General features: G+C 31.7%; 1 protein-coding gene across 1 annotated transcript; it reads left to right on the forward strand.

Annotated features, from left to right (window-relative positions):
* The first annotated feature begins 78 nt into the window (after positions 1–78).
* nrd1b (nardilysin b (N-arginine dibasic convertase)) lies at positions 79–19,743 on the forward strand. Its single transcript, XM_056448230.1, has 31 exons — positions 79–145; positions 318–506; positions 1,709–1,886; positions 1,969–2,050; positions 2,480–2,633; positions 3,095–3,168; positions 3,881–3,976; positions 4,066–4,188; positions 4,272–4,329; positions 4,738–4,811; positions 5,682–5,751; positions 5,850–5,927; positions 6,997–7,117; positions 7,190–7,248; positions 9,748–9,802; positions 9,884–9,988; positions 10,431–10,554; positions 11,995–12,081; positions 12,897–13,016; positions 13,106–13,157; positions 13,648–13,798; positions 15,898–16,025; positions 16,099–16,261; positions 16,362–16,393; positions 17,182–17,320; positions 17,406–17,453; positions 17,862–17,914; positions 18,286–18,369; positions 18,447–18,654; positions 19,075–19,164; positions 19,278–19,743. The coding sequence occupies exons 2-31, from the start codon at positions 334–336 to the stop codon at positions 19,479–19,481; spliced, it is 3,183 nt and encodes a 1,060-aa protein (XP_056304205.1). The 5' UTR covers positions 79–145; positions 318–333; the 3' UTR covers positions 19,482–19,743.
* The last annotated feature ends 389 nt before the right edge of the window (positions 19,744–20,132 follow it).

The following is a 20,132-nucleotide window of genomic DNA, read 5'->3' on the forward strand; positions in this document are numbered from 1 at the left end:
GCCGGAAATCTCGACCAATCACGTTGGTTCTTGTTTTTTACGCCACGCTAAATCAGCCAATGAAATCATAGTGTGTTAGCTGTGCTCAACCGAAGTGTTATCGTCCTGTGTGACATCCGTAATCCCAGCATAAACAAGAACAGAGGTATGTTTCCTAACTGTATGCAGATTATTAAAACATGTATTTAATGTTTTATTGTTTCTGTTTTGAGAGGAATTAATAGCTACTGGAGTTTGAGGGCGTGACATGAATTCGTGACAGCTGTCAATCATGTTAAATCTCCTTTAGCGCTGTTTGGGACTTTGTGTTTGAACAGGTTTGAATTAAAAAAAATGCCCCAAACGAGTAAAGCAAAAAGTTGTGGATGTAACGTCACCTGTGAAGTGTTCGGTCCAGACAGCGGAGAACCTCCACCTGCTGTAACTGAACCGCAAGAGTCTGAAGTAGCAGATCCGAACAACATCTTCCTCGTCATCAAATCACCAAATGACCACAAAGCATACAGGTCAGCAGCAGACACACTTGTGAACATCATGATAATAACCAGCACAATAATGGGTCACTGTTCATTTGAGTTCTGGTTAAAGTTAATATAAAATGTAAAATATTAGTTTAATACAAATATTTCATTTTATAATATTAATTTAAAGCTATCATATTATTGTTGTTGTTAGTAGTAGTATAGTAGAAGTATTATATTGTGAAATTAAATATATAAAATTGCTTATATTATGAATAGATAATGTATACATTTTTTAATAAAATAATTTTATATAGTATAAATTCATAGTATGACAAATAGTTTTGTATGGTATAAATTTTTTATATATATATATATATATATATATATATATATATATATATATATATATATATATATATATATATATATTATTAATTTATACTATGTATAATTGTTTTTAATAAAATTATTTTATATAGTATAAATTCATAATATAAATAATTTTATACAGTATAAATTAAATATCTAAAATTATTTATCTTATAATTTATACTTTATAAAGCTTTTTAATGAAAAATATTAAAATGTATTATTGTTTGGACATACATTTTAAATATAAATAGTAAACAAATTGTTTAAATAATAATTTATATTTCTTTTAATATGTACAGTTAAAGTCAGAATTATTAGCCCCCCTTTGATTTTTTTTTTCTTTTTTAAATATTTCCTAAATGATGTTTAACAGATCAAGGAAATGTTCACAGTATGTCTGATATAGTAGTATTATTAAAAGGATATTTTGATACATTTTATAATGTATTTTTGTAACCATGTTCAATTTATTTATTTATATACATAATTGAACATGGTTACAGATGTACAAGTGTGTGTGTGTGTGTGTGCTTGCGTGTGTAATTTTACAAATATTTCAAATGCACTTCTAAAACAAAAATATAAAAAAAATAAATAAATTGATAAAAGATTAAAGCAATTGTTTGATAATAATAGTCATAATAATAATGGTGACATAGAAAAGGATAGGGCCAAGCATTATAATATGAGATTAAACTCATTACATTTCTAGACAAAAACAAAACTTTAAATAAAATGTTGAGAATCAACTCATTACATTTTGAGAATAAAGTTGTGTTTTGAGAAACATTTATTTATAAGAATGATAGTAATAATAATAATAATAATAACATAAATAATATTTAAAAAAATCATACCTAAAACTTTTTCAGGTATATTGAGCTGAGTAATGGACTAAAAGCGCTGCTCATATCAGATGCCACCAGCCAATCAGAGAGCAGCAGAGATTCAGTGGATAAAGAGGAGGAAGATGAAGGTGACAGTGGATCTGCGAGTGACATTAGTAAACACAGTGAAGGAGGGAAACAGAGCTGTCGTTCAGAGAAGCAGGTGACCTCCTTTACAGTTCTTTTTTAATTTGTAAATAAATAAATATACTGTACTGTAGTGAATATTGTGTATGTGATGTCAGTCTGCAGCTGCACTCTGTATCTGTGTGGGAAGCTTCAGTGACCCTGCAGATCTTCCTGGACTCGCACATTTTCTCGAACACAGTGCGTTGATGCTTTCTTCTATTTATTGATTATTTTGATTTGTTTATTTGTACTACATAAATTGTATGTAAATATATGTTTTTACATATATAGATGTGTATATATATAATTATTACATACCAATTATTATTGCCAAATGCCAATATATGCCAACATAACATTTCCTGTTGTTTAATATGCAAGTTACATTCATTTCTTCAAAATTGTGCTCTGATATATATATATATAAATTAAAATTATATATGTAATAGAAAAGTTATATTTGTTATTGCTGTTTTAATATTACATTTAATAAAACTGTTAATATATGTAATATTTTATTCATATTTTGTTTAAATATGTGAAATAATGTATGAAAATAAATATAATATGGATTTAATAATTTAACTTTTTTATATTTATATTCATATTTCTCTTTTCACATCTCAGTGGTCTTCATGGGCAGTGAGAAGTACCCAGTCGAAAATGGCTTTGATGCTTTCCTCAAAAAACATGGAGGAAGTGACAACGCCTCCACGGACTGTGAGCGAACCATCTTCCAGTTTGATGTTCAGAGGAAATACCTCAGAGAAGCTCTGGATCGGTGAACAAATCTCCAAAAATTGGTTTTAGTACTTTAAAGTCTGCATGAAATCAAAATTGACTCTTTTTATTTTATATGTATATAGTAGTGTTTGTTATAAATGATGCATCTTTGCTCTTCATTATTTTGTAAAAATGGATAATCTTTTATCAAATACCATACCCTTCCCTGCCCCCTCAAAACAACTTTACTTCTGGTCACATGGAAGTAAAGGATGGGGCTATTAGTCATTTAGGACGATGCTATTGGTTCATGTTGCGCATTTCTCCATAGGTCAATCTGTCTTTAATTTATCAACACACATCTTCCAACGATCCTATCAGTTCCCAAAGGTCAAAATAATTTTTTCTCATTTCAGAAGCGTTACAATCAGGTGTATGTCAAGATATGGGAAAAAAGGACAATATAAACGTTTGTTTCATACGAGTTTAATAATCTGCACTTGTATTATTTGTCCACAGATGGGCGCAGTTTTTCATCTGTCCTCTGATGATTCCTGATGCTGTAGACAGAGAGGTGGAGGCTGTAGACAGCGGTCAGTCAAATTTTATATATTTTGTTGATTATTCAATATTTAGCTAAAATTTTCTATTAAAATATGACAATAAATATATAATAATAGTTGTTGTCTTAATAAAATTAATTTAGCAGAATTGAATTTTACATTTTAATTTATGTGAAAAAAATATTTTAATTCTTAATTTTTATTTAATTTCATTTTTAATTAAATACACTTAAAAAAATTCTTTAATATTTATTTGACATTTTAATATTTTATTAATTAAAATAAACATTTTTGTAATTCATTTGTATATTTCACTTAATATTTACAATTAAATTAAAGTCTAATAATACATTTAATCATAAATTTATAAACGTAATTAATAAAAAACATATTTTAAAAAATATAAAAAGTAAAAAAAAACATTTTAAGTTTATACATTTTTTTCACATTTTAATAATATTTTAATGTAATAATTTAAATTAAGAACAAAATTAGAACTAAATGTCGAAAATGTACATGTATAATTTGTAAATTTTACATTTACAAATTATACATTTACAATAAAAATAAAAAATAATGAAATAAAACAATTAAAAAATATATATTTTAATATAAGTTATTTTAACTTATTTTCTTTAGTTTAAGTTTATGTCTGCTAAATACTGAACAACATACTGATGATTTTAGCTAATATTAGGTTAATAAATGCTATACACCTAGATTCCCTCTAACCTTTTAACAGAGTACCAGATGGCCCAGCCTTTAGACTCAAACCGTAAAGAGATGCTGTTTGGAAGTCTAGCAAAAGCCGGTCATCCGATGAGCAAGTTCTTCTGGGGTCAGTCCATATTACAGTACACACAAATAAATAACTTTTGGAAAAACCAAACAAGACAAAGGTAAACGCAAAAATAATGTATGCTTCAGGAAATGCTCAAACACTAAAACAAGAGCCGAGAGAGAAGAAAATCGACACTTATCAGCGTCTGAGAGACTTCTGGAGGAGATATTACTCTGCACAATACATGACACTCGCTGTCCAGTCCAAAGGTAAAGACATCAAATCATTATTAATAAATAGTAAAATGCTCATGTTTGCTCCAAGTGTTATTTTGACCAATTTGTTTTGCTAGAGACACTTGATACGCTGGAGGAATGGGTGCGAGAGATCTTCGTTAAGATTCCTAACAAGTGCGTATGTTGAATAACCTCATTTGTTTGTCAGGATTTGTTTAAAAAGTCTGTGTGAACCGAAGTTGCTGAGACTTTTATTTCAGTATGTTGATGTTCTTCCAACTGAATTAGAATATTGAGTAGGGGGCGAGGCTTTCTTTTTGCACATCATTCTCTCGTAGCAAACTAACAGAGGGGCGTGGTTAAGAATCCTATGGCTGACATCAACAAAGAAGGACCGCCCACTCCAAACGCGGAAGCATATAGTCAGAATTTGATTGCAAATTACCAAAACAAAATGTTTTTATTTAGTGCATTAACTTGCACATGTTAATTATACACCTTAAGAATGATAATGTGAAGTAGCTAAATAAATCATGTAGATTTTGATTTCATATGGAGTTTAATGTCTTTTTATATTGACAGTGGTCTGCCAAAGGCTGATTTCTCAGACCTTCAGGAGCCGTTTGACACCCCAGATTTCTGCAAACTGTACAGAGGTAACACTGGATTTCATGTTGTAAAAGTTGAGTTATAATGTTTTTGAAAAATGACTGACCTTCACTGTAGAGTAATGATCTACTGTATTTTTCATTCAATAGTCAATGAATATATTATTATTTGTATTATGTATTATTATGTATGAGTTTTTTTGTTTAAAATAATGATTATTCTCAAAATATATAAAAAAAAATATTAGTTTATTTTCAACATTTTATTTAAACTATATTCTCTATGGTTCTATAGTTTTTTTCCCTGACACATAACAGTTTTTTCTTTAAATATAATGAGTTTATTCTTAACATTTTATTTAAACGTTTTTTTTTTTTCACAAAGTTTTTTTTCTCATAATTTAAATTTTTACTATTTAAAATTTTTAGCCATTTCTCAAAATTTAACAAGATTTTTCTTACTGTAATCTGTAATCTAACTTTAAGTTAAGTTTAATGATTTTATCAACATTTTATTTTGACTTTTTTCTCAAAATGTAGTTTTTTTTTCTTAAAGCTTTTCTTATTTTTAAAATTTAATTACTCTATTTTCAACATTGAATTTTAACCTTTTTCTTGAAATTTAATGAGTTTAATTTAGCATTACAATGACTTTAATCTTGAGATAGATTAATTTTTTTCCCTAATTCTCCTCCGTCGAAAATGGATTAAATAAATAATAATTTTTATTTATTTAATATTTTTTTTTATTATAATAAATAAACGATAATTATTATTAGTATTAATATTATTATTACTTTTACTAGTACTACTACTTATATAAAAATGCATTTGTTTTTATTCATTCAGCATTATTCTTAAGTTTAGCTTGTAAATGAAAAAAAATTAAAATTTCCTAACCATACTTGTTGTTTACAGTGGTGCCTGTGCAAAAGGTTCACGCTCTGACCATCAGCTGGGCTCTTCCACCTCAGGCTAAACATTACAGGTCAGTAACACAACCTGACAGCTGCCAACACCAGTCTTACCCTGCTGAAAAAAAAAGACTAGCTTCTGAACCAGAACAACATGTCTTTACATTTGCAGAGTGAAACCCTTGCATTATATTTCCTGGCTGATCGGTCATGAAGGAGTAGGAAGTGTCCTGTCTTTACTCAGAAAGAGGTGAGTTGTGCTTTCTGTTTATACTTTAAAGAGGTTATGAACTGAGAAATCTAAATTTGCTTGATCTTTTTACTTCAAGAAGTCAATGTTCTTTCTGTAAGTTTTAGAATCCATACAGTTATTAGTCTTTATATTTAGGCCAGTTTGCCAAAATAATAGGTTCTGAATGAAACCCTTTATTAGAAGATCACTTCCACATCACTGCCTGTGCTTCGCACACCAGTTCAAACTGTATTGAGTTAATAGAGACAGTCTTTGTAAATAACACAGTATTTAACACAGTCTTTGCATTAATTCCAATATTTGGAAAATGTATTTGAACTTAAAAAAAAAACTTCAGTTTACCACAGATTTGTTTACAAACAAGGCACAGTTTGACATAGGGTTTTCAATAAGATTGAAACTAAGGGTCGGTTCACACAAACACAGGTATTTTTAAAACCACAATTTGTTTTTTGAGAATTGTCCACACGAAAACGCTGTATCAGGTGACTGAAACAGAAATGTTTTTTGCCTCATGACTTCACCGTGAACTCGGCATAAAAGGCTTTTATCATCGCCTATTGGTTCGATATTCCTTTAACATACATCACAGTACATTTTTCCATTTTTATGCAGTGATTCGATTGGGGGGGGACCATCAAAACAAGACAGGAAATAGTCTATTACTTCCAAATTATGATTTTTTTAAATGTAAAAAATATTAAAAACAATAAGTAGATGTCAGAGAATGGAATAGAATGAACAACAAATGCAGTTCATGACCACTTAAAGAGACGGTTCACTCAAAAATGCTTTCACACTGAAGTGCTTTTACACTTTTTCTTGAGTTTCTTTCTTTTGTTAAACACAAAACAAGATATTCTGAAGAATGTTGGGGGAAAAACAGCACTATGGAAGTCAGTGATGGCTTTTTTTTTTTACAACATTCTTTTTCAGTTTGTCTTTCTATGTTTTTTTTAACAGAAGAAAGAAACTAACAAGTTAATAGGTGAATTTTAGTGTATCTCTATCTCTAAATCATTGTGCAGATAAGTATTGAATGAATGTTTTGGATGTATTTGTGCAGGTGTTGGGCTCTGAGTCTGTTTGGAGGAAACAGTGAGTCGGGTTTTGATCAAAACTCCACGTACTCCATCTTCAGCATTTCCATCACTCTGAGCGACGAGGGTCTCCAGAACTTCCTCCAGGTCTGACAAACCCTTTTAGGTGATTGTTTATTATTAAACCATAAATACTAACATGATCTTGTGTTGTTGTAGGTCATTCATATCATCTTCCAGTATCTGAAGATGCTTCAGTCTGTTGGACCTCAGCAGAGGTGAGTTTTTTGAAAATGTCCTTTTTTAAAGAGAATTTGCATAATAATTAAAGTTACAATTAGAAATGAAAGAAATTCTCAAACTTGCCATTGATTAGCACCATTTAAGCAATAATAAGTAGACATAATCAACATTATTAACCCTTTGACTGCCGCTCTACGAGATGGTTGAGCATGTTTTTACTGTTTTAAATTATGACTCTTAAAGTAATTTAAAGAATTAAATAATGGTTTACAGCATTGTTGATTTACAAAAAATCAAACAAACATCCTGTTGCACTACTACACTTGATTTTGGTTTTATTGTAAAAAAAAAAAAAAAAAAAAAAAGAAATCATGTTAAATGAGAATCTGAAATATTTTATGGCATACTACTAAAAATAAAGACGATTTACTGTTCAAAAATGTTTCATTTTGAATATTTTTTTGCACTTAATATTTTCAGATTTTTTATAGAATATGGATTAATTCTGGTACTTTTACCATAAACCGACATATCAACCATTTGGTAGAGGTTGATATTTTAGAAATAATGGGATGGGTTAAAATAAAACCATTGAGTGTGTTAACTAGCAACATTAAAATTTAAAGAATGCAATCCAGAATTTTTTTTTCTTGGTGGGGTAGTTAATGGTTAAGAACTGATTAAATAAAGGTGTATCTTAACGTAATGTAAGTCACTTTAGATAAAAGTGCATCAAATGTAAAATGTATACATGAACAGACAGAGAAAGACCAGATTTAATTTAATCTTTCTAATATTTACATAATTTTTTTTTATACAGTTGAAGTCAGAATTATTAATCCCCCTGAATTATTAGCCCCCTGTTTATTTTTTCCCCCAATATCTGTTTAACGGAGAGAAGATTTTTTTTGACATATTTCTAAACATAATAGTTTTAATAATTCATTGATTTATTTTATCTTTGCCATGATGACGGTAAATAATATTTGACTAGATATTTTTCAAGACACTTCTATACAGCTTAAAGTGACATTTAAAGGCTTAACTAGGTTAATTAGGATAGGGTTAGGGTAATTAGGCAAGTTATTGTATAATGATGGTTTGTTCTGTAGACTATCGAAAAAAATATAGCTTAAAGGGGCCAATAATTTTGACCTTAAAATGGCTTTTAAAAAAATTAAAAACTGCTTTTATTCTAGCCGAAATAAAACAAATAAGACTATTTACAGAAGAAAAAATATTATCAGACATACTGGGAAATTTTCTTGCTCTGTTAAACATCATTTGGGAAATATTTAAAAAAGAAAAAAATTCAAAGGAGGTTTAATAATTCTGATTTCAACTGTATGTAATTAATAAATTTAATTACATTAACACATTATTTAAAACAGTCCGTCCAGGAGTCCAGAGGTTCTTGAGATCCGAAAAAATTTAAGCTGTGCAATCTTTTTGTGTATTTTCAAAGCAAAACACAATAATTGAAGCAAATAATGCCTTAAGTCTTGAAAGAAAAAAATAGATCACAAAGTCAGTCATTTTAGGCCACAAAACTGGAAAGATTGATTAAAATGAGTCAGGCTGTAATTTATTAAAGCTTTTAGATTTGATTTCATTTGTCGCAGAAATACACGGAAAAATTATTTTTCTTACTCAAACTTTTTGTCTTGTTTCTAGTCCAAATATCTAGAGTATTTTAAATTAAGAAGCATTTTCTTGACAACATTCATTCATTCATTCATTTTCTTTTCGGCTTAGTCCCTTTATTAATCCGGGGTCGCCACAGCGGAAAGAACTGCCAACTTATCCAGCACGTTTTACACAGCGGATGCCCTTCCAGGGGCAACCCATCACTGGGAAGCCCATGCACACTCATTCACACACATACTGCACATACACTATGAATTTAGCCTACCCAATTAACCTGTACCGTATGTGGTGGGAAACCGGAGCACCACAGGGAGAACAACTCCACACAGAAACGCCAACTGACCCAGCCGAGGCTCGAACCAGCGACGTTCTTGCTGTGAGGCGACAGCACTACCTACTGCGCCACTGCGTTGCTCCTCTTGACAACATATTGTCTTGTTTTAAGAAATAATATGTCAAAATTAAGTGAGTTTTTTTCAATGAAACAAGGAAAAGAATCTGCCAATGGGGTAAGCAAAAGACTCTTGTTTTTTTCTTTTGACAGCAGATTATTTTGTTTACCCCATTGGCAGATTATTTTGCCTGTTTTAGGGAAAAACTCACTTTGATTTGGCATAATATTTCTAAAAACAAGACGATATGTTTTCCTTGTCTAGAAAATTCTTCTTGAATTAAGATTTTTTTTTGGATATTTGGAGTAGAAACAAGTAAGAAGCGAGACCCGCTGTGTAGACCAGCATGCTGATTTTGTGCTGAAACAAAATGTTTTCATAGGTAAATGTAGCATTTTCAAAAGTGTCTTTCTTCTATCCATGTAGTAAAAAAATTGTATTTTACTTTGATAATATGCTTCTGACAATTCTGTTCTCTCTGTACTGTTTATTCAGGATCTACGAGGAGATTCAGAAGATTGAAGCTAATGAGTTTCACTATCAAGAGCAGGTGAATGAAATCGTCTCAGGTCTTAATGCTTAAACCAATCTCAGTCCTTCGTCTCTAATTTAAACTTTTTTAATGTACCAGACAGAGCCGATTGAGTTTGTGGCGAACATGAGTGAGAATATGCAGCTGTTCCCGAAAGAGCACTTCCTGTGTGGAGACCAGCTGATGTTTGACTTCAACCCAGAGGCATCACATTGTGTTTCATTTTCATTTTGCACCATAACTTTTCCCCCTTTTTCTAACACGTGTGTTTCAAATTATGGGCTACACTTCCTGTTTGGGGAACATCCATTCAAAAGAACTGAAATAAATAATTCAGGTTACATTGTTTTCAACGTTTAGGGAATCTTTTGTTATCATGACATTTTTCAAACATTCCTGACAGAATTTTGTTAATTTTAGTAGCACTAGCAATAATAATAATAATAAGGACGCTTCATTTTGATATTATAATAATAATAATAATGATAATACCCAGTTTTTTCACTTCACTGTTTGTTTACAGTTCAATGAAGTTACTCTCGTAATTGACGCAAAGCATTATGGGGTGTATCAACAGGTGGATGATATTCAGTGTTTTCTGCCTGCTGCTGTGATCTTTAATGTGATTTATCTTCTATGTTTACAGATAATTTCAGCTGCTTTGTCACTCTTGACTCCAGCGAAGGCTAATATTTTACTGCTGTCACCCCAGCATGATGGTCTCTGTCCACTCAAGGAGAAGTGGTTCGGGACACAGTACAGTGTAGAAGGTCATTCACAAACTAGAAATGGAAGGGGTTTATTTTTTTAGGATTAAAGTGAAGTTAATGTTATGTGTAGATTATGTTAGTTTGATATACAGTTGAGGGCAAAATTATTAGCCCTTCTGTTAAATTATTAAAATATTTCTCAAGGGATATTTAATGGAGCAAGGAAATTTTTCACAGTATTTCCAATAATATTTTTTCCTCTGGAGAATGTCCAGATATGGACCAAATATGTCCTAAATATGTTTTATTTTGACTAGAATAAAAGCAGTTTTTATTTTATTTTTTTTTATTTTAAGGTCATTATATAAGCCCCCTTAAGCAATATATTTTTTCGATAGTCTATAGAAAAAACCATCGTTATATAAGGATTTGCCTAATTGCCTTAACCTGCCTAGTTAACCTACAGTAGTTAAGCCTTTAAATGTCACTTTAAGCTGTATAGAAGTGTTTTGAAAAATATCAAGTAAAATGTTATTTACTGTCATCATGGCAAAGATAAAATAAATCAGTTATTAGATATGAGTTATTAAAACTATTATGTTTAGAAATGTGTTGAAAAGCAATCTCTTCATTAAACAGAAATTGGGGAAAACATATGAAAGAATTTAAATTTAACAGAAGGGTAATTAATTATGACTTTAATTGTATATATAATTAATATGACATAATTAATTTGATGTATTTTTTTATTAATTAATTAATTAATAATACTATGCCTATATGCATGGAATCATATATAGAAATTTATGTAAATGTGTAAAATTTGTTAATTGCTACTGGAATGTAGGCATAAGTTAGGACTAACAAAAAGTAATAGGTAATGTGAAATCTATCAATCAACAATCAATAAATACCTAATTAAATATATTAAATAAAAATAATTAACAAAAATCTTAGTAATGTGATCAAAATAAAATATCAAGAGTTTTTAAAACGAGATTCATTACATGTACAGTATAAATAAAACTAATAAATATTTATTATTATTATTATTATTATTTCCGACCCAAACCGTTATGTAATGATTTGCCTAATTACTCTAACTTGCCTAATTACCCTTGTTAAGCCTTTAAATGTCACTTTATTCATATGAAATAATTAAAAATTAACACAAGGGTAATTATAACTTCAACTGTTTATATAATTAATGTGACATATATAATTAATTTGATTTATTTATTTATAATTCTATGCCGTTATGGATGGAATCATTTAAATATGTCAAATTAATGAATTGCTACTGGAATGTAGGCATAAAAAGTTAGGACTAACAAAAAGTAATTGGTAATGAGAAATCTGTGAATGAATCAATAAAAAATGAACAATAATCTTGGTAATATGATCAAAATAAAATTTCAAGAATTTAAAAATGATGTTTATTACATAAAGCCTATAAATAAAACTAATAAATATTTATTACTATTATTATTTCCGACCCAGATATTCCTCAGGAATTCCGTGATCTTTGGGCTGGAGATTTTTCTCTGAATCCTGAGCTTCACCTCCCAGCTGAGAACAAGTTTATAGGTTAGTTCCCATCATGTTTCATTCACTTACTATGTTTACATGGACACCAATAATCTGCTTTTAATACGATTAAGACAATACTCTGATTAAGAGTCTACCATGTAGACAGCAATTTTTGATTGATTTAATCAGATTAAGGTCATAATCAAGCTAAACATAAATCGAATTAATACATGTGGAGTATGCAGATTTGTTGCATTATTAAAGTTCGTTACAGACATGTAAACACCTTAATCAAATTATTACCATCGTGTAGGATTTTCGCCGCATTTTGTGACAGGATAGCCTATACACACACGGCTGTTTGACACTGTTCTCTGCACATACTGAGTCAGTGAAGGACCACAGACACCTGCATTGCAAAATGCGGAGGTTTGTTTTCTCCCAAATGCCGTGCGGTATCAAATTCCATTAAAACACACTTCTCTATCAGTTCATACTCACATCCAATATCTTGTTTGTCATGGGGGCATGCATGAAATGTTCGTAAATAAAAGTGAATGTGCCGAACTTCAGTTAAAGTTGACAAATTTAAAATGTAAGACCTGAAATGACATGAAACTCTGGAGGAAATGTGGATAGCGTGGTGATGCAATGAGGTTAATCAAATTATGTGCTATAACATGTAAAACAGGATCATTAAAGGGACATTCATAAAGCAACTCATGTAAACGCCTTAAATATATTATTGTCTTATTCAGATTGAGGCAAATAATTCGATTACTGATGTCCATGTAAACGTAGTCACTGTTAACAGTAATTTCACTTTAGTGTGTATACTGTATATACATATATTTGATCCTATCCATTCACAGCCACGGATTTCACCCTCAGAACATCAGACTGTCCTGACACAGACTTCCCAGTCAAAATAATAGACAAAGAAAGAGGCCGTCTGTGGTTCAGAAAAGACAACAAGTTCAAGATACCCAAAGGTGACCTTATAATGAGACAAACTGTAATATATCTATAATATATCCTCCACGTTTATCTCATTGTTGTTTATTTATCTTGTTTTTAATAGCTTATGCCCGATTCCAGCTGCTCACTCCATTCATACAGGAATCTCCTAAAAAGTAAACAGCTAATTTAATGATTCATTCTCTCTCAATTCATTTACTAAGGCTTTCTATTGTAAGAAAGGCTAACAGTTTTGACCTTCCTCATTCTAAAAAAGCTATTTCTGCCACAAGATGAAAATTGATCAGAATTGTGTGATACAAGTTTCCAGTTAACTTTTTTCATTAGTATTGTATTCCATGGTGAGGGAAAATATCAGAATTGTTAAATGTAAGAATGTTGAAGAAAAAAATGTCAGAAAATATTATAAAATATTTTTAAAAATAGATCAAATGTTTGATTTTATTTTGTTTTTGCTGAAACAAAAAATTAATTTGCAATATTTAAATTCTTTCAAGAATTATGAGGAAAAAATCTAAAATTCTGAGATCAGATAAACAGAAATCTGTGTAAAAAAAAGTCAGATTTCTGATATATAAACAATTATTCTGTAGCAGAAACAGATTTTACAAATATCATCGAAATTGACATTTCCTCCTGTCCCAGTTTGGTCCTGTTTGATCTCTTTGTGAATATTGTGGCTCATAATCTGGCGGAGCTGGCATATGACGCTGATGTGGCACAACTGCAGTATAATCTACTTCCTGGAGATCACGGCTTGTTCATCAGACTCAAAGGATTCAACCACAAACTGCCTGTGAGTAAATAGCATATTTTTGAATCGTGCTCAAATATAAATGTGTATTCCATGGTCTGTTGATGTTCTTGATTCTGATTGGCTTGAAGCTGTGCAATATAATCACTTAATGCCCAGGTAGTTCCAGTAAGTATTGATCACAGTTTGAAATAAATATGCGGCCCTGAAACATTAGTAATAACCATTGTAGCTCAGTAACAGTAGCCGGAGCCTTCATTCCTCTGTGTGATATATAAAAAGCATTTGCGAAGAGGTAGCTAACTCATGTTATCATAAGCTATTAGAAATGCTTGTGTCATTTATACACATGATCTCTCGCTGTCTGCCTGTGACTGATTCAAGGTGGGGAGATCTAACATCTTTTAACTGAGGAAAGTTCTGTCAAATATTGTGCTGCCAAAAGAATTTCGTTTAAACTTAATAGGATAATCAAAGGCCTGCAGTAAGTTAATGGATTTTAACTGCATCTTTTAATGCACGGCAATCCATTGATTATCCCTTACATACTGTTATATATCAATTTCTGTTTTTACAAGTTGATGTTATTTTAATGGATTTTAAAAGCAGCGATTTTAAAAAGTAACCTCATATAAAAATATGCAAGTTACATCACGTGTTATTTCAATATTATTAAAAAAAATATATATATAAATGAATCTTTATTTATTTATTCATTTATTTTTTTGCTTTTTATCAAGTTAAATAATGTTTTACTTCCCAAACGTAACCTGATGGTGTTACATGCATTACACCTAAAACGTTATTTCAATAGTTTTGTACAACGGCCTAAAGAGCTCAAACACACTGCAAGTTAACAAAACACATGCAAATAGAAAAAGACCAACAAACTAGAAAAAACTTCTTCATCGACACGAATGCACTTACATTTTTGCAACACATGTAAATACACAAAGGCATCGGGGGACCCCAAAAAGTGACATTTACGGCTGCTTCCTGTTTAACGCCGGCTACTAGCTCTCTGCAACTCACACATGGTCGCCCACTGAAGCTAAGTAGGGCTGTGCCTGTTCAGTGCCTGGATGGGAGACCACATGGGATAGCTAGGTTGCTGCCGGAAGTGGTGTAAGTGAGACCAGTAGGGGGCGATCAACCTGCGGTCTGTGTGGGTCCTAACGCCCCAGTATATTGATGGGGACTCTATACTGCTTAGTGTGCGCCATCTTTGGGATGAGATGTTAAACTGAGGTCCTGACTCTCTGCGGTCGTGAAAAATCCCAGAATGTCCTTCGTAAAAGAGTAGGGGTTTGCCCACTGGCCTCTGTTCATCATGGCCTCCTAACCATCGCCATATCATAATTGGCTTCATCACTCTGTCTCCTTTTAACCAATTAGCTGATGTGTGGTGTGCTGCCGTATGGCTGCCGTCACATCATCCAGTTTGATGCTGCACACTGGTGGTGGATGAGGAGATTCCCCCCAATGTGTAAAGTGCTTTGAGTGTCCAGAAAAGCGCTATATAAATGTAAGGAATTATTATTATTATTAAAGTCAGTGGTGTTGTCAGAAATCAATGAGGTGAGGTTGTTGTTTTTTTTAACATTTCGGTCACACGATTACATGTTTTTAGCAACTCTTGCTAACATGACATTAAAATAATGTTAAATTTAATGTTAAATGTTCAATTTGCTGAGCATAAGTGCTCTCTTGGCCACCAGAGCTAAATCATTTGTAATCATTTGCGAATAAACAATTCTGTTTCATATATTTTACTTACAAAAGGTAACTAGATAACATAACGTTCATGTAGTATGTCACTTGAACATTTAAAAATGTATTGAATTAATTCGTAATTATTTCTGAATACATTTTCTTGCACAGACTGAATGTTTCCCTTCTTAAAACCTCAGTGTTTTGTTGTGATCCACAGGTATTAATGTTGTGTTGCCTGTATATATGTATTTTGACTCTTAAAGTACCAATAGCCACTTTTTTGGGTTATATTAATCACCAACGTTTCAGTAGAAAAATCCCTTTAGTGTTCTACTGAAGATAAAAGTCAGCTACATCTTGGTTGACCTGAAGCTGATCAAATTAACCGCATATTCAGTTTTAGGTCAATTATGCCTTTATTCTTTCAGTTGCTCCTGAAGCTGATTGTAGATCACTTGGCCGACTTCAGTGCCGCTCCAGACGTGTTTAGTATGTTCATTGAGCAGTTGAAGAAAACCTACTACATCATTCTTATTAGACCAGAACGCCTTGGAAAGTGGGTAAACCACACATTTCAGACTTAAATCTCTGTTGGATGCAGATCAATCTGACTTTTCCTGTGCTTTCAGAGACGTTCGGCTGCAGATTTTGGAGCACCATCGCTGGTCTGTGATGCAGAAATATGAAGCCATCATGGCGGATCTCAGCGTGGATGATCTCATGACCTTTGCCAATCGCTTTAAGGCTGAGTTATTCGTGGAAGGACTCGTACAAGGGAACTTCACAAGTGCTGTGAGATTTTTTTTTTTTTTTTTTTTGAGAATTTACTTCAGTTTGAGCAAGTGCTTACATTGTAATTGCTGATTTGATGTGCAATTTCTGCCTAAAACAGGAGTCCAAAGAGTTTCTGCAGTATTTTATTGAGTAAGTTTGCCGGATTCTATAATTGTTTTTAATTAGAGTAATATAAGTAGAGCATAATTATAACTGTTTTATGGTAACAACATATAGAGGGAATATGTTAACTGTTACGCTATGCATGATACTTTTTGAAATTAAAATAACTTTTTTCCCCAACATTTTGAATAATACGATCATTTTGGTAGGAGGGGCCGAAAAGATTGTAAATTCAAAAGAATTTACATATTACAACACATTTTCAACATATTTTTTAAATAAATAATTTTAATTTATTACACGGCTGTCAGGAATACTTGATTGTGATTTGTCAGTCGCGACATTCAAAGGGATGTTATTGCCAGATAACAACCACTTAAACAAATAACACAGGCTACTCTGAGTATTTCGAACCATCTTTATCATCATGTTCACGTCCATATTTATATGGTTGTTTTTCACACGCCTCTGTTTTTTGACTGTTTGGTGTCATATTGTGACTGAATAATACTTGGGTTAGTAAACGCTCCATTCAGCCTTTTTTGTTCCTGTCAGCTTCGCATTTAGTTTAAGAATTTATAAACTATTATGCTCAGAATCATGTTTTATGTCTATTTTTTACATTCTTTGGCAAGTAGCCATATAATAAGCAGGATAAAGTACACATAAGCAGTTGTTTTCGCTGAATAAAGCCCTTTAATAAAGCAGACTTTTTTCTGCTATAAAAACCACCTGGATGTACTTTATCCCATACTTAAATTGATTTCCTTTTGTTTACAATTAGTAAATTACTGACATATGCATGTGTTGAACAGGAAACTCCAGTATGCGCCTCATCCCGTTGAACCTCCTGTTCTGTTTCGAGTGGTGGAGTTACCACAAACACACCACTTATGTAAAGTCCAGTCGCTCAATAAAGCAGACGCAAACTCTGAAGTCACCGTATACTATCAGGTAATGCCAGTCTATGTGACTCCTGTGCTGTATGTCAGACCTTCTGAAGGCTTTGTGAGGAACGTTCCAGGTTTTTGTGTTCTAGACTGGGCTGAGGAACTTGCGAGAGCATACACTGATGGAGCTGCTTGTTGTGAGTTTTACCTTTGCTTAAACTGAAAGTGTTGTGTTTTTTCCTAATATTGTAATATTTTCATATGGAACGTTTACATACTTTCAAGACTTTGTTTCTAAATGAATCAGCCATTTTGAATGAATCATTTAATTCAGTGAATCAGCCTTAAAAACAGGGACAGTTGCAAACCTACTAGTGGTTTTAGTGTCATATTTATGTATTCATAACAGACTTAAACCAATCAAAGTAGAGGGCTGCAGGCTCTGACTAAATGCTTGAAGTTTGAAAGCTTTTTTTCCTGCTAGAGAGATAAACATTTTTGTTAGATTTGTTGATTCAGTGCATTGAACCAATTCAGACAACGATGAGAGAAAAAGTCTTTATTGACTTTGTATTTATGTAAAACTTTCCTTTTTTGTTCCTCAGATGCACATGGAAGAGCCCTGCTTTGATTTCTTGAGGACGAAGGAAACTCTAGGGTGAGCGATAAAATGTCATCTTTCTTAGATTGTTTCTCTATGTGTAAATGCTGTATTTCTATTGCACTCTAAATATTTTTTCCGCTCTGACTGATTAGTACAGCCCAAGACATGACAAAAATTGATCATTTTAGCAGCAGTATTGCGCAAAATATACACGTTTCATTTAGTCTAGTGGCATTGTTTACATTCTGCTCTTCAAAATGGCCGTCTGCTGAGGAGTTTACATTCTGCTCTTCAAAATGGCCGCCTGCTGAGGCGTTTACATTCTGCTCTTCAAAATGGCTGACTGCTGAGGCGTCGCGAAAACACTGTAGTATTTTTTTCCTATATTCACCCACAGTGTATTTCCTGTCTGACTCTTCCCTCAGGTATCAGGTTTATCCCATATGCAGAAACACCTCCGGCATTCTTGGCTTTTCAGTTACTGTCGAAACTCAGGCCACCAAATTCAGGCAAGGTTTATGAAGAAAATTAAACATTTATTTAATCTGAATGTCTTTGTAAACATCAATAACATGTTCTTTCATAGCACGGACTTTGTGGAAGGTAAAATTGAAGCTTTTTTGGTCAGCTTTGGAGAGAAGTTGGTTCAGCTGTCAGATGAGGCGTTTGGAGCCCAAGTGACAGCGCTGATCAAGCTGAAGGAGTGTGAAGACACACAGCTCGGGGACGAAGTGGACAGAAACTGGTTTGAAGTAGTCACTCAGCAGTATGTCTTTGACAGGCTCAATAAAGAAGTAAGAATGCAGTCCGTTTGTTAATGTAGGTTACTTGTTATAATTTGTAGTTGTGTGCTATTCATACATTCTTATTTAAAATTCTTATGAAATTAAAATTGTCATTCTTTCGCTGAAAAAAATAATCAGATAGATAGATAGATAGATAGATAGATAGATAGATAGATAGATAGATAGATAGATAGATAGATAGATAGATAGATAGATAGATAGATAGATAGATAGATAGATAGATAGATAGATAGATAGATAGATAGATAGATAGATAGATTAATTATAATCTTTACCGTGTATTAGTTTATTAGACGTAATGTTTTTTTATATCAGCTAGAACTTATATGTAATTATCTCTACATGTTCTTGATTCAGCATTATTTGAGAATATGTTCATTTATTATTGTGTGTTCCTCTGTCGAACAGATTGAAATCCTGAAAGACGTCACCAAAGGTGAACTCGTATCATTTTTCATGGAACACCGACAAGCAAACAGTAGAAAACTAAGCATACATGTATGTCATTTAATTCTTAAAAAATCGAGAGGAAAAAAAATGTAATACATTTTTAATCAGAAAACGTTTAATCATTACATTAACATCCACTAAATGACTCTGGATTCATACAGGTGGTCGGATTTGGAGAAGAAGAGAAGGAAACCCATGGAGAAGACCAGTGCAGTTCAAACCCAGAGGCTTCTTCATATGCAAACATCTCCAAACTCACCTTCCTCCCAGCGGCGGCCATCTTGGAGAAGTCCACTATGATAACAGACATCCGCGCTTTCACATCTTCACTCAATCTGTACCCCTACCACAAAGTCCTGATCTGATGGTGAATACATGGTAAATTAAGCATTTCATCAGGTGACACTTTTATCATCAAGATTTTACCTCGTGTATTAAGCTACAGATTAATATCTACATGATGTATATTAGATTATCAGGGAAAATATACATATCAATCACAAATATTGACTGAATACTGTAGCTGGATTTATTGATGATCTTTTTTATGGTAATAATGTATGTTGAAAGTTTGTTTTAGCTGATAAATTATGAAATGTTCATTTTAATAAAGAATGTTATTAGAAACTAATATGTTCTTTCCTTTTTGTTTAAAAAGTGTTATTTTGGTATTGTGTATTATTATTATTATTATTATTATTATTATTATTACTATTATTGTTCATGTATATATTTATATAGGAAATATTAATGTTTTCCTTATCTGTACAGTTTCCAAACTGTACTTATCCACATCACTTCTTTATTTGTTTTAATCATTTATTTTTCTAGTCACAATTTTTAAATTTGTATTATTTTTAATTAAATCAAGTTATTTCATCGAATTATTACTATTATGTTTTTTTTTTTTGTTTGTTTTTATTATTTTTAGTTTATCTTCAGTTGAATTTTTTTTCATTTTTGGGGGGGCATTTTGTTTATTATATTTATTTTATTAGTTACCATTTGTATACTTG

This window comes from Danio aesculapii, chromosome 22 (assembly GCF_903798145.1).
Source record: "Danio aesculapii chromosome 22, fDanAes4.1, whole genome shotgun sequence".
NCBI classification, from domain to species: Eukaryota; Metazoa; Chordata; class Actinopteri; order Cypriniformes; family Danionidae; genus Danio; species Danio aesculapii.